General features: G+C 34.2%; 1 protein-coding gene across 7 annotated transcripts in view; it reads left to right on the top strand.

Annotated features, from left to right (window-relative positions):
• CNTN5 (contactin 5) overlaps positions 1 to 16,596 on the top strand; it is a 1,357,780-nt gene that overhangs the window by 964,401 nt on the left and 376,783 nt on the right. For all 7 annotated transcript variants that reach the window (XM_032426178.1, XM_032426172.1, XM_032426174.1 and 4 more), the window contains one exon: positions 376 to 579. In XM_032426178.1, coding sequence (XP_032282069.1) covers positions 376 to 579 — 204 coding nt within the window. The remainder of the gene's footprint in view (positions 1 to 375; positions 580 to 16,596) is intronic.

The raw sequence follows: 16,596 nt of genomic DNA, 5'->3' as shown, positions 1-16,596 counted from the left end.
TTGGGTAAATCTCTCATTAGATTGATCTTTGAGAAGGGGAAACTGCCTCTCTCATCTTTTTAATTTCAGTGCTATCATAGTGCCAATCATCCAACGCACATTCAACACACATTGGAATTGGATGGATGGATGGATGGATGGATTGATGGATGGATGGATGGATAAATATTAAGCATCCTCAAGAAACATTTCAGATCTTCTTATAATCATTAAGAATAAAAGTCCTTTGAACATAAAATACTAAATTATATAGGTATCTGAATGAAATATATATGGTCTTGCAAGATATCTCTTAGTAAAGAATTTGTGGTTTGAGCTTTGACTGTTAATAAAATAATCTGTATCTTTCAACAATTGAATTTTGTGTATTTTCAGAGATCATCTATAGCTGGGTTTTTAATGAGTTCCCTTCCTTTGTGGCGGAGGACAGCCGGCGGTTCATTTCCCAGGAGACAGGCAACCTTTATATTTCTAAAGTCCAATCATCAGATGTTGGCAGCTATATTTGTCTGGTGAAAAACACAGTGACAAATGCTCGAGTACTTAGTCCTCCAACACCTCTCACTCTACGTAATGATGGTAAGTTGCATGGCAGGGTTTAAAATGGTCAGCCACCTCAACTGTGAAAAATAAAGATGTATTTCTAAACATGTAAGCCTAATACAAATATTTTTTAATTGTCATATTTAAAAGTTCTACACTTTTAGTCTGAGATTATGTATACCTTAGAGTAAAAATGTTGGCATAGGAAAGTGATAATCTTTGGATGAGAAGTATTAACCATAATACTATACTAATGCCAAAGAGAGAGGGAGCATCTGAAAAGACGAATTGTAATAAAGACTCCAGTTCTTTTCTTTTTGTTCTTTAGTGCTCTATATAACATATGTGTATGAATTGCAAGCATTTTATAGGTTCACTTTTCATTACTTTTTTATTTTAGCTACCTTCAAACTGAATGTTCAGCTTTTAATACTTCATGGTATAGTTATAATTGTTATTATTACTTTTCCAATAATAGAAGCAATTGGAACTTTAACTTTTAAGTGCAATTCAGGCAGAAATTATGATTCTATAATTATAGGTATTGCCATCTATCTACAGTACCTTCAAATTTAAACACCTCATTTGTAGTTATAGACATTTACAGTTAAGCATTGCATTAAAGAAGTCAAGTGCTATATTACCAGTTGATATATGATATGTGGCTTGCTCTGTCATGCTATAAAAAATCCATGAAAGCATTATTAAGAAGTGAGCTTTAGAATCCTGATTGATTGTCAAACTTAAAAAATAATCTATTTTGACATTACTTTTTTTATATGCTTAGTTTTAGAATATAGGGTGCTGCAGTGTATGCTGAGTTTCATCACAAGATTTTTGCTTACTACTCAGTTTCTCATTTTGTATATTTGACATATATATATGCACACATATATAATATATATCCTATCTGGTAGAGAGTACACATAAAATATCTAGTTTAGAGATGAAGAAGCCAATATTAGAGACATGAAGGGACCTGCCAAAGGTCACATAGTTAGATAATAGAATGGAGGAATAGCTGGGAAAGAAGAATGGAAATTGGGAAACCAATTCAGACTATTGAAAATCACCAGCTGAGAGGTGATGAGGGACAGAATGAAAGCAGGGGTAATGGCATTGGAGAACAGGAAATATGCAGGATATTAGAGAGGTAAAATTACTAAGATTTAATAATTAATTAAATATCAGGCTCTAAAGTAGGAAGAAGTTTTGGCGCAGTTCATCGAATATGTGGTGATTCTCTTCAAAAGAGATAACACAGATAAAGGAAGAGATTGAGGAGTTGGTAAATGTGAGGAATTCCGTTTTTAATATTATGAGATGAAATTTTCTTGGGAAATCCATGTGGAAATATGCAGTAAACATTTAGATACATATGTCTAATATATATAAAAGAGGGCTAGGCTAGAGAAAGATATTTAAAATTCACCATTGTGTATCCCCTCCCTGTAGTTAAAGCTATGATTGTGAATATATGGTGTCAACTTCAAGGTTATATGAAAATGTCCATAGGGTGAAAAGAAAAAAAGGAAATAGTACGATTTTTAAAATTCACTTAGTTAAAAGCTTAGAATTAAGGTGATTCTCTATCCACAATTTCCATAATGTTTTTGAGCATTGTCTCATTAATTCCTTAAGAATTTAAAACATCTTTGCCTGAAAATTGTAAAAATTTGCTGTCTAGTCAATAAATATTTCCATTAACACTATCCATTTATGTAATAATGTACACTTGGATAGTGGCTGAGGTTGACAGTGGCTGTCTTATTTTCACATAATTGACCTAAACATTACACTAAGCATCATGAGAGAAAGTAGCACATGTATAAATCAGAATCCAAAAACAGATACCAGTTTCACTAGTATTTTAAAAGTTCAGTACCCAGGCCCAGATGTGTTGCTTAACTTTATCTTTTATCTTCCACAGTCAAACATTTCAAGAATAATTAAAATAATTTTATTGCCATTTAAATTCCCTTGCCCCTCTGTCTTCTATTGCTATTGTTTGGCAAAAACTTCCAATTAATTCAACTATGCCCTTAATCTGTGACTGCCTTGAGAATCTGAAAGCTGCTAGAGAATTACACCCACCATTGATTCATGACTGCCAAATTCAAATGGACCTTCAGGAGTGTCTCTCAATCCTACTAAGTTTCTGTGGATGGCTAATCTCCCAAAAAAATCTTCTCTGCTTTCCTTAAACTGGACTGCCCATCCAGTCACAAAAACTATATGTTACTAAATTCATCTTCCTACTAACAAAATTAAATCTAACTACATCTCCATCCATACTGTTTCTCCCCAAATCTACTTCATTAGAATTACTATACTGTCCCTCCTCCTATTAGCACCAATCCCTCCATTCTTAACTCTTTCCTTTGACCTTTACAGCACATTACACTGTTTCATATATAACCAGTACTATGTCTATTAAACTAGTAATTTTTTATACTAACTGAATTTACTGATGCAGTTGATACTGTTGACTACTTTTTTCTTTTATGAATATTTGTATTTAAAAAAATCATTATTTGAGCAGTACTATATGAAAGGTTTAATAAAGCCAATAAAAAATAAAATGAACTGTTATATTAAGGTTAATATTTAAGTTAAAAAGAAACAGGTGGAAAACATTTTCTGAATTTAAATTATATTATTCAATGACAGTTTTATTTAAGATTTTATAAGAGGATTTCAAAAATTCACATTTCTTCTTTCTGTGAATTATCTAAGGTTATTGTTTCCTTGGTGGTTATTTGTCTACTGTTTATTTTTTATTATAGCAAGACATTTATATCAAATGAATGTAACTTTTTAAATTCTTTTTTCTTTCATGAGGTTCTCATATAATACTAGAAAATATCTGTTTCTTGTTTAATCAAGTTTAAATAATAATTATTGACTCCCTTGTACATATATAGATATATGTATCTCTTCTGTCCTCCTCTAATTTATATTTATATAATAGTTTTCCATTGCTTACCTTTTTAACTTTGATAATGTACTCAAATCTTTACTGTTCTCTTAACTCTTGAAAAATGATTCTTGACTTCCTATTACATGACATAGATATTTTTATCTCTATTTTTTCCTTTGCCCTTTCTAAACTACATTTATGTCCTTTTGTCTGCTACTTTTACTGTTACACTTTTATAAGTGTTTTAACTTTCCCATGGACTAAGTAAAAGCTGAAAATCAAATTTACAAGTTATTACTATATAATTATCATTCAATATCATATTTTTACAGGTTTTTAAGCTATTTCTAGATGTGTACACTGTACTAGATGTGTTCTTAATAAGTGAAACTTTGAATATAACAAAGAAATAGGCTAGTAACATTATTAAGATTTTGATATACTTTGAATGTGATTTTTCTTTTTTTCAAAGATTTTATTTATTTATTTATTTGACAAAGAGAGAGAGAGAGAGCACAAGCAGGGGAAGCGGCAGGCAGAGGGAGCGGGAGAAGCAGGCTCCCCACTGAGCAGAGAGTCGGACATGGGGCTCAATCCTAGGACCCTGGGATCATGACCTGAGCCGAAGGCAGACGCTTAACCAACTGAACCACCCAGGCACCCCGGTTTTCCTTTTTTTAAATATTGAATGTAGTTTTTTTCTTAAAATTCTCCTAAGATACAATTAATAGTTTTAATAATAGTGTTGAAATACAAACATGAGTCATCACAAAGCAAATGGTAAATGAAACCATTAGTATGGTTAAGAAAGTCCATGAAAAGAGTATGATATGAAGAGATGTGAGCTTAGGACCAAGTCTTGCATAATCCAAATTGCTTTGGAAGAGTAAAGAATAAAAGTCCTGCAAAAGGTAGTGACAAGAAGTCAGAGAAGTAATGGGAAAAACAGAAGTGTAGTATCAAGAAAGCCAATGGAAATGAGTATTTGAACAAGATGTTAGCATACAGCTCAGAATGGTGACTTGGTACATGCATTTGTTGCCTGTTCCCTTTCTAAGCCCCTACAAGAAGAAATCCATATCATTAATGAGAATGCTGGAGGAGAGAAAGTACTTCATTAACAAATGAGACATTTTGATACATTTCTGGGAGAATAAAGGAGGATGTGAATTAAAGGATTAAACGGAGAAAACTAAAACTTAGAATAAAGTTTAAAAGATCTAAAGAAGGGGCTAAGGGCCATGTGCCTAGTGGAAGCCTGGAAAAGCTTTGAAATCAGTTAGCTGTGGAGGGGGGCATAAGACTGAGCAAAGAGGGATTAAAGGTATGTATGAGGAACAACTGTTTCAGTGAAATATTGGAATCCCACCCCTTCCCTATACCTACACGCAAAAAGAACAAAGGACAGAACTCTTAATAATATAAATGAACTTTTCATGGAAGATTAAAGTACTTAATATGGTGATGATGCACAATATAAAACCTTCTTTTTCTGGCATTTGATGTCTGCAGCCTGAAAGCCAGTTCCTTGCCCTCACATCAAAGCAGAACTGATTGTCACACTTCACCTAGCTATCCCCTACCTCAGAAGGGAACCAATTCTATAGTTAACCCTCACCAACTTCCAAGCTTCTCAAACTACATTTATATGCAATCTAAGTTAACAGTTTTTATTAAAAATTACTGAGCTTACTGAATGGTTATAGAATTCATACCAGGATAATGTGTGAAAAATAGGAAACTTTTAATATTACTCCAAGAGAGGCACAGATTAGACTGAAATCATTTTTAATTCAAAAGTTTCATATCACTATTTGATCTCTCCTCAAAAAGAAAATAATTGAAAAGTATATTCATAAGAAAGACATATTCCTGAATGTTTTCCCAAGTAGGTGGCATATATTAAACACTTAGTCTGAAAATAAAAATAGAATACAATTGTGGATGAATCCATTTGTTGTAGCATGGTCAGCTGCAATTCCTGCTGGGTTTTATAAACCTCTCAATGCCAGAGACAGGCATTGTAATGGATATTTCTGCAAACTTGGCAAACACCTCTGCAGGGGTTTGAATATAAAAACTACGTGTAATCTGCTGTGACCATACAGTTAGCTATGAAAATCATTTCAAGAACACTGTGTCTTTGGGAAAAAAAAAAATAGACCTTTCTAAAAATAATAGAAGCTATATACATAGGCACATTATTTCCTTTCAAGTACAAGTAAAATTTTACTTTATAAAATGTATTATTGTAGAATGTATTGTCTTAGCTTGGGTTTTCCTAAAGGAAAGCTTGAAACAAAATTTGCTTGTAGGTAGTTAATTGGAATTTATCCCAGAGAGCAGGAGTGAAGGATGGGTTGGACTTGAGGCATGAAACAGTGTAAAGGGGGGTTGCACTATGGAGATGACCACTTCTACAGACCACTGGAGCTTGATTCCACAGGACCAGAGCCTTATGAAATGCACTCAGAGCAGTCTCCTTGGTGGGTGTATCATTGACCTTCCATCTCCCAATCCCTGAGGGTGGCACCACAAGCAGTTAACTCTGCACTTGCACTGTTGTGCTCAAGTTGCAACTGTGTGAAACTTGTTGCTCCTGCACAGACTGGTTACACGGGTAGTTGAGGGAGTAAAAAATCTGGCCAAGATGATTTGAACTGGTACGTAAGAGAGGTCTAAAACAAAGATGGCGAAGCTTTAGATCTGAAGTGCGTGAGTGACATGATCAGATTTCCCTCTGCTGACCCTGTGTGAAGTTATCCTCACACATTCACAAATGTGTATCCCATACCAACTATGTGTTAGATAATTTGTGAGGTACTAAGGATATAATGGAGGACAAAGCAAATACAGTAACCATCCTCTTATAGTTACAAGGGAAGATATTACCTTAAATGCTGAATGTAATTTGCATTCTAGGATATGCTTGTTTTCACTGAGTGCCCCTTGAGGCCAGTGTCACATATCATTTCATTAAAACCAAAACAAACAAAGCACTTATGAGTAATACCAACTTTTGCTAATGGTTTGGAGGGCAATTAATGAAGTTCTGGCATTCCACATAACAGTAAAATGTATTGAACACTTCCCTTTAACCACATCTTTCTTTTGCCAAATTTTCCTTCCTGCAGCTGCCACATCTCTCCCTCAAAACATTCCTACCTCTCCCACAGCATTATTGCCTCTAGTCTCCCTTCAGGGTCTCACTATCTCTCTTTTAATTATGGCAATTTCATACTTTTATTTCTCCTCTCATCTGTGTTCCCAGCTGAATTTTGAAGATTTTTTTAGTTAACTTTAGTTTTGTGTAATCAACATTTATGTCTATTTACTACCTGTAAGGCATTGTTTTAAACACTTTACAAGTGTTAAAGTGAAAGGAGGGAAAATATATAAAAGCAAATATTAACTAAAAAAAGAACTTGAACTAGTCCTGATATTATTAAAGATATTAAAAACATTTCTAGGGATAAAGAGAATCACCACATTCTGATAATAGGTTTAAATCTTCAAGAAGATATAGCAAAGCATCTTCTTACTATCCATTATGTACAGGACCAGGCTACTCATTTGTCTTCCAGTCCAGATAGGATTTTTCCTATAAGATATCCCTCCTTCCTAAGGCAGAATTCTCTCAGCCCCCTTCCCTAGGGTTATAAAGCCTCCATAGTGGTACAGAGAGGAAAAAAAGAAAGAAGAAAGAAAGAAAAGAAAGAAAGAAAGAAAGAAAGAAAGAAAGAAAGAAAGAAAGAAAGAAAGAAAGAAAGAAAGAAAGAAAGAAAGAAAGAAAGAAAGAAGAAAGAAAGAAAGAAAGAAAAAAGAAAGAAAGAAAGAAAGAAAGAAAGAAAGAAAGAAAGAAAGAAAGAAAAGAAAAGAAAAGAAAAAAGAAAGAAGAAAGAAAGAAAGAAAGAAAGAAAGAAAGAAAGAAGAAAGAGGGGGAAGAAGGAAGAAAGAAAGAGGGAGAGGAAGGGAGGAAGGAAGGAAGGAAGGAAGGAAGGAAGGTAGGAAGGAAGAGCTAAAGAAAGGACAAATGAATTGGTCCATGGTCCTTTTCCCATCTTTGGAGTTGGAGAGTACAGTAGAGAGAATATTTGAAGAACTAACTTGAGAAAGTAAGTAAGAATAGATTCAGAATGCTTGCAGAAAGATTGGCCTTTGTTAGAAAATTCATCAATTGTCACAGTGAGAAGAAAAATAAAAAGATTGTAGATGCAGATAACCTACTATTTGGTAGTGGGAAATCTGATGACATTTTTTATTGAAGTATAATTAATATACAGTGTTATATTAGTTTCAGGTTATAATGATTCAAGATTCTCAGTATTCATCAAAATAAGTGTACTCAATCTTTATATATTTCACCCATTCCTACACCAACTTTTTTTTTTTTTAGATGAGCTACAGGCAAACTCATCAGCTGAGAATTTATGTGTGGACAACAGGTTTATTTTTAAGACAAGAATTATGTCAATAAGGAAATTATACACAGCTCCATTAAATTACTACTGAATAATTCAGATCCTATGAGCAATGGAAGGATAAAAAATGGCATGCCCTTGAAGATTGTGGTAGGCTGAAAAATGACCCCCAATTCTAATTCCTAGAAACTTTAAATGTTACTTTTATGGTAAAGGGACTTCGTAGGTGTAACTAAATTAAGGATCTTGATATGGAGACATTACCCTTGATTAGCCTGGATCACTCTAGATGATTAGTGTCAGCCTTAAACATAATCACCAATGTCCTCATAAGAGGGAGACAGAGGGAGATTTGAACACAGAAGAGGTAAAGACAATGTGATGATGGAAGCAGAGACTAGAGTGATGTGCTTTGAAGATGGAGGAAGGGCCAGGAGCTCTAGAAGCTGGAAAAGGCAAGAAAATGGATTTTCTCTAGAGCCTCCAGAGGGAAGGTAGTCCTGCCTTCAAGGGAGGCCACCTTGATTTAAGCCAAATGAAATTTTAATCTTCAGATGTTAAACTTCTGACCTTAAGAATTTAAAAGAATGAATGTGTTAACTTTAAACTACCAAGTATTTTGTTAGAACACTGATGGAAAACTAATACAAAGACCAAACAGAAATCTAGAGAAAAGTATTTTTACTTGTCTTGTGGAATATTTATGGTTACTGAAGCAGTGTGTAAGAGCTGGCTTATTCCTGTTTGCAAGAGTTCATTGTGTACCTCTCTTCACTTCTTGGTAGCTTGATATTTTTGTTCAGAATTTTCAACTTATGGATAGTTCCTAGGGGGCTTGGAAAGCTTGTAAAAAGAACACTCCTACTCAAGTATATTTATCTATGTGAAGGAAGCTGAATAATATTAAGGCTTTATGTCAGATTCTGCAGGAATATAGAAACTTATTTCACTTTTATTAATCTTTTATTTATTTTGCTATGTGTCTCTCTGGAAAGCTTATCATCTGATATGATACAAATGAAATAAAAACATCAAGAAATCATTGGATAATTTCTGAATAAAATGAATATTTGTTTTGCTCAGATGTCCTTGACAATCAGTCATTGCATAAAATTCAATTTCTCCTCAAGCAGACTTATAAAAACAATTTGAACTTTTATCTATAGAAATAAGAATTTTTATCAAGAAAAACAATGTTCATCATTTCATTAACTCTCTTAATATGTCTTAGAAACTTTGAAGAAATATTTAATAAGTACTTACAAATAATAAGATAAAACTGTTAAATATGTATATAACTTGGGTTTTTTACTTATTTCCTTGTTATTGTAATTCAGGAAATAATATCCCAAAGGATGTAAACTTTTGATATTTAGCATTGTAACAGTGAATATATCATTCTTAATATAAGAAAGGAAAGTGAACTTTGAGTTATTTTTTTAAGAGTGGAAGATGTATGTTCAGTTGTGTTAATCTGACTTCCCTTTCTGTTGTCAGGCTATTCTACACTGTCTCCATTGCTACACTATCTTTCTTTATTTAATAACCTGAAATCTGGCATTGAGTCTCACCACACCACTCAATGTGTTTTCTCAAAATTGGTCATCTATCTGTTCATCAAATATATCAGTGTTTTCTCAGCCTTCACCATTCTTGACCTCTTTGCAGTTTATGTTTAAACCTGAAAATATTCTTTTTCTTTTCTTTTTTTTTAAAGATTTTATTTATTTATTTGACAGAGAGAGCGAGCGAGAGCAGGAACACAAGGGGGAGTGGGAGAAGGAGAAGCAGGCTTCCCGCTGAGCAGGGAGCCCTATGCGGGGCTTGATCCCAGGATCCTGGGATCATGACCTGAGCCGAAGGCAGACGCTCAAAGACTGAGCCACCCAGGCACCCCGTGAAAATATTTTTTTTCTTGACTTGCCTGGCAGTAGACTATCCCAAAGAGTTTCATCAGCACCTTTAACTGTCTCTTCTCAATCTACTCCCTAAATCAATCACTCCATTTAGTTCTCTGTCTATCTGTGTCCATTCACCCATTTGTCTGCCTTGTTTACACTGGCATTGTTTTAGAAAAGATTTAAGGAGCTTTAATCTTGTAAATATAGGTATTCCTCCAGGATTCTACTCCTGAGCCCCACCTGTTTTTCTCTTTTTTTTTTTTTTTTAGTGAGCACTTCTATTTCTCTGTTTCCAATTTAGAATCTTCCCATGAACTAATTTCTCCAGCTGTGTTGTTAGTAAGATCACCTTTCTCCTAGACATCTAATATAAATATATCTGGGTCAATTAAAATCCTCCAAACCTTATGACCACATAAATAAGTTCCATGAATTTGGCAAGCTCTGTGAATTCTACATCTGTGATGTTATTCTCATTCATCTCCTTATTTCAACTTCTAATTATAATACTCTGTTTCTTGCATAGATCAGTGCCTTTCAACTGCCTTTTTCTACAATTCACATAAGGTGAATAGTATTTACATCCAAAACTCACTTTCAAAATGTTTGCCACAGTTTAGACTATAGAAGAAAAGAGAGGCTGCAGGTGCAATGCCAGTAAACTAGCTGTTATACCACCTCCTTTATCATCAATCCAAAAAGCTTACAGGAAGCAAGCTCATGAGAGTAGCAACATTTCAGAGATTTAAACTAGAATCTATTTTGATTAATTTTGTTTAAAGTAAATCAGTCAGAAAGTTGGGTTTGATTTACTATCTATATTATCCTTGGACAAGAGACTTAACCTGTCTGCAGTTCAGTTTATTCTTCTGAACATGGGATAGCATGGATACTTGTCTCATAGGATTCTTGTGAGGACTAGGGCATGAATATGTGTAAAGCAATTAGAAAAGTGCCTATTACATGATAAGCTTTAGTAAAAGTTAATTAACACAGTATTTATCACAAAATCCCTGCTGTATTTCACTAGTGTGCGGGTCATTGCAGATAGGAACTACTTTCCTGGTTCCATTACTTTAGTGTTTGTTGCTGCTGTTATTTACTGTGTAAATTCAAATTCCTCTGTGTAGAATTGATGTTTTAATAGAGTTTTTCGTGGGGGAGGGAGTAGCAGTGGGAGAAGTTTTATATTTTATCACTTGCCTTCAATCATTCTTAATTTAAAATCTACTCCAGAATTTTCTGACTCCATCCATTTTGTTCGTGTTCTCTCTTCTTGAGAAGCCCTCTTAACTCCTAGCTCTGTCTCAAAGTATTTGAATGACTTGTCTAAGCTCATAGAGCTAGTTAGTTACAATAAACAGGAATAGAATCTACTATATAATAAGGATAGTTTGAACTTTATTCTAAAAGTAGGTATTTCTGTTTGTCCATATTGAAAATCATCTGCCACTTTCATAATACCCACCCACACAACCTTATGATATCTTCATGGAAATTGTATTTTCCAGCTTGCTATTTCACTTTTCTAATTGCTTTGCATGGAGTAATGCATTTAATCTTCACAATAACCCTATGGGACAAGTATCTATGCTATCCTCATTACCTGAAAGTTTAGAGATTTTATTATCCCCATATTAAGATATTCTACAAAATAATCATCAAATGCCAGTTCCAGCTCAACTCCTGAGGACTTCCCCATTTCACCAACATATTGCTTCCAATACCTAAGGTATTTCAGTAGCCATGACAAAACATTATTCCTCCACATTATTTAATTCACTGTGCAGCATTATTTGCAATAGTCAAGATACGGAAGCAACCTAAGTGTTCATCAATAGATGAATAAAGAAGATGCAGTATATACACACAATGAAATATTACTCAGCCATAAAAAATAATGAAATCTTGCCATTCACAACAGCATGGATGGATCTAGAGGGTATTATTGCTAAGTATAATAAGTCAGATAGAGAAAGACAAATACTATATGATTTCACTTATATCTGGAATCTAAAAAATAAAACAAACAAATAAAACAAACAGAAACAGATTCATAAATACAGGGAACAAACTGATAGTTGCCAGAGAGGAGGATAAGCAAAATAGGTGAGGGGATTAAGAGGTACAAACTCCTGATTATATAATAAATGCATCATAAGGATGAAAAGTACAGTATAAAAAATATAGTTAATAATACTGTAATAACTTTGGTGGCAGATAGTAACTCCATTTATCATGATGAGCTTTTTGTAAAGTATATGATTGTTGAATCACTATGTTGTAAAGCTGAAACTAATATAAATTGTATGACAAGTATACTTCCATTAAAAATAAAAATAATAATAAAATAACATTTAATAATAAAATTTCTCAAAATTTTTTGGAAATCTATGAACTTGCATCTAATAGGCCAAAGTTTAATAATGTGATCCTCAAACACTTGCATGAGAATAGTCCTGGGTGCCTGTAAAAAATTGAAATATTGGGCACACCCAAGATCTATCCAATCAGAATTTTTGAAGTATCCTAGAAATCAGTATTTTTATCTCCAGAAATATATAATAAATAAATTACCAATAAACACTTCTTTGTAGAGACACAAGGAGTGTTTCTGCTCTCCTCCCTCCCCAGCAGCCCTCTCCCAAGTGAAAGTACTAGGAAGAATTAAATCCAAATGATTTTTCTCCCTGAACTAGAAGAGCACTCCTTCCAGGTCCAGTGAGTTAGCAGGCCCTCTCCAAACCACAACAGCTAGCAGACTGTGCACTGTCTTTAAGAATGTTCACCAGCCTCGGGGCGCCTGGGTGGCTCAGATGGTTAAGTGTCTGCCTTCGGCTCAGGTCATGATCCCAGGACCCTGGGATGGAGCCCTCCATCAGGCTCCCTGCTCAGTGGGGGGACTGCTTCTCCCCCTCCCTCTGCTTCTCCCCCTGCTCATGTTCTCTCTCTCTCTCTCTCTGTATCTCTGTGTCTCGAATGAATAAATAAAAAATCTTAAAAAAAAAAAAAAAAAAAAAAAAGAATGTTCACCAGCCTCCAAAGGCTGATCCTTCAGGAAACTTCCAGAAAAAATAAAGTCCTGGACATACTCTTTCCCTGGCAGTTCTCAGAATAACCTGGGTCTTCAAATGCACCACTTGGACTCCACCAGTGGAGTCATTCTGTTCCAGGTATTCCTTCAGAGAGGATTGAAAAAAATAAATAGTTTAATATCTGTGTGCAAGTTGTCCTCACCCTGCAAATACCAGGAATCTGCATTTTCCATAGCACTTCCCAGATATTTCATATTCTATACAATTGGGAACCTTTGCCCACTGCACTAAATCATTACTTGCCAAGTGTGGTTTTTTTTTTTTCTTAATATTACATACCTCTTCATATTTTTAAAATTCTTTTTTATACCAGACAGGATTTCCAAACAAAATCTGGATGAAAGAATATACAGGATCATATTGGGAGAATCCTGCTAAAAATTCAGATTCCTGGGTCCTTCCCTTAGATGCTCTGATTTAGTAGGCCAGAAGTGAAGATTAGAGATATTTATTTTTGACTACATCACTAGGATTTTTTTATGTTGGATCAGCTTAAGGAATGTCTGACATTTTATTCTATCTCAGTAAGCAACTGTGACTTTAAAGTAATCATCAAACAGTCGCAGTATTTCTTCAACTGGTTGCTTTCTTCTGGACTATTTTTAAATGTATTTAATTCATAGTTTTAGATCACCTTTAAGGTAATTATTGAAATTTAGATTAATATGCTGTTTTGGGAGGAATGTCCTCATAACTGAGCTGCCATAGATGTCATAAGTCTTTTCACTTTATTTAGACAATCTTTCTATTATTAAAAAGATGCCCATTTTCCTATGGCTGTCAGTTTTCCTCATTTTGCCTTGCACTGCTATTCTTAATATGATCTACCTGATTTTTCCCTGAGTGTCCAATAAAATATTTGAAAATAACCTTAAGTTTCTTTATAAATCATTTTAAATTATTTCTTTCATTTTTTCTCCTGAACTAATTCTAACATTTTGTCTTAGTTACTTTGTCTAAAATTGAGTGATGCTATGGTAAATATTTTAAGGTTTCTTTTATCCTGCAAGGATATTTACTATATATCCTTATTTATACCTTTCTTTATTGAATTATATTTTTATTTTGTGATCGCTTTTATTATCCAGTGCTAAAAATCACATCCAGGATATTGAGAGTTCTAAAACTACTTCTGGAAAGCAATTTGTAATATTTAGAAATGTTTCCTTCACAGTTCATCCCCATGAGATATTTTGCAAATTTATCGTAAAATAATACGACTGATTTTTTTTTTTAACAAATGTACTGAAACTCATATATTCAAATGAATGCTGTGTTCTTCATAGTAGACATATTGGGAGACAATTTATTTTTATCAATATAATCACACCATTATTCAAAAGATTTTATAACTCAGTGATTCATCTTACTATTTTATAACCCCTATATTTCAGTGCTCTGTAGGGAAGATAGCAGCTGCATAAGTGGAAGACTTGATAATGTTTAACATTTTTCCTATGCACTAGGCAACCTGTGCTGAAAGCTTTTCATACATCCTCCTATTCAGTCCTCACAACAAAACAGCATTTTAAGCCTATCTTTCTTTTATAAAGAATCTGCCATTTGGACAAGTATCGGGTCCTCTTATCTATGTTTATATGACTCTGAAATGTATACTGCTAGATATTATACTTTATGGCTCAGTTGCCAGCCAGTTAGGGGACTAACTCAAGGTCAGAGTTGGTGAGACACGTGGAATCAGACCTCCAACTCACAGTGTGCTTTCCATTGTATCACTATGCCTGACTTATAACATCACTGCCAAATTGGGGGCTTGGGTTACTTTATCAATATTATCTAAATCAAATTTAAAGGGTGTGCTTAGAGATGATCCTCAGTATGAATAGCATGTGAGGATTTTTTTCTCAATTCATCAAGAGAGGGAATTCATCAAATTTATTAAATTAGAGTATAATGAGTAACCCATATAAGTAAAATTGGGGTTATGCTGAATGACACAATTCATCTATAGAAAATGTAAGGTTGCCCAATATATAGTGTGTTAATTATCTGCCAAAATATCTGTCAAGAGAATACATAACCTAATTTTCTTAATAATTAGTAGGTTACTTAAAATTACAGCACATTTTTTCTTTAAAGGTAGGTTTTCTTTTAAAATGTCAGAGTACTAGGGGCGCCTGTGTGGCTCAGTCGTTAAGCGTCTGCCTTCGGCTCAGGTCATGATCTCAGGGTCCTGGGATCGAGCCCCGCATTGGGCTCCCTGCTCAGTGAGAAGCCTGCTTCTCCCTCTCCCACTCCCCCTGCTTGTGTTTCTTCTCTCGCTTTGTCTCTCTGTCAAATAAATAAATAAAATCTTTAAGAAATAATAAAATAAAATAAAATGTCAGAGTACTAAATAAATTTAATTATGAAGAAAAGAAAATGAAGAATATGCCAAATTCAGCATTCTAAAGAATATTTCTATCACTCACTGGTTTAATGAATAAATTAAAGCTAACATAAAGAAATGTTTTGCTCTCATCCTGATATCCAGATGATCAAATACATGTAATACAAATCTTAGAACTTAGAAATGATTCATATGTATGAATAGCTGTCCTACCACAAGTTAGTCACTGCCACAGCCCTTCTGACTTTGTCTTTATTTAAACGAAAGATGTATCCCCATGAAGCTTTTAGAGAATTTGAAATTCAGAAGTGAGTGAAAGCAGAGAACAAGTTTTAAAAAGAAGAAACAATGGGAACAATTTAGAGACTCTAACCACAGAAATGGACTCTCAGGCAGATCTGGCTAAATGCAATAGACCTCTCCAACCTCTTCCTCTGCTATGGCATAATACTTAAATCACTCAGGCTCAAATTCCACCAACTAATAGTCATTTAGAGATCAGTAATTTTTACTTGAGAGCACACATGAGTTAAATCATATCTTTTTACTTTTAACATCTTGCTGAGACAATATCACAGAGACAAAGGAATGTATGGGTTATAAGGGAAGAGAGTTGGGTAAGACTGTAAAGAATAATAGAAGGGAATTTAGTATCACTTTTTTAAAATTTATAAAAATAAATATATGTGGGTGTGTGTATATATATATATATATATATATATATACACACACAGTCAGGCAGAGAACTTTTGAGGCAGACTTAATTATTTTGTAATCCCAGTACTGCCTCTTTTTAATTATGTGACCCACCCGTTCAAACCTTGGTTTCTTGATTCATATAACAGGGATTATAACTGCCTTGAGATTGTTGTAAAGATTAGAATAATTATGCATATAAAGAATCTGGCATAGTTCACAGTTTTTTGTTGTTGTTGTTTTTTTGGCTCTTGGGATTTAAGATGAATAACACACCTTTTGATCCTCAAAGAACTCATCATTTGGGCGCCTGGGTGGCTCAGTTGGTTAAGCGACTGCCTTCGGCTCAGGTCATGATCCTGGAGTCCTGGGATTGAGTCCCGCATCGGGCTCCCTGCTCGGCAGGGAGTCTGCTTCTCCCTCTGACCCTCCCCCTCTCATGCTCTCTCTCTCTCATTCTCTCTCTCAAATAAATAAATAAAATCTTTAAAAAAAAAAAAGAACTCATCATTTAATCGGGAAGATAGACAAGGTGATAGTTCTCTTAAGTAACATCACAATGTGTGAAGAGTAAAATAAAGAGGTATCATATGTCAGAGGCACAAAGAAGGCAGGAACCAACTCCACAGGGCCATCAGGAGTCTCTATAGAGCAGATTTGACATTTGAGT

The sequence above is a fragment of the Phoca vitulina genome, unplaced genomic scaffold (genome assembly GCF_004348235.1).
Source record: "Phoca vitulina isolate PV1807 unplaced genomic scaffold, GSC_HSeal_1.0 scaffold34, whole genome shotgun sequence".
Taxonomy (NCBI): domain Eukaryota; kingdom Metazoa; phylum Chordata; class Mammalia; order Carnivora; family Phocidae; genus Phoca; species Phoca vitulina.
The sequence above is the reverse complement of the archived record's forward strand: the minus strand, read 5'-3'. Positions and strand labels throughout refer to the sequence as shown.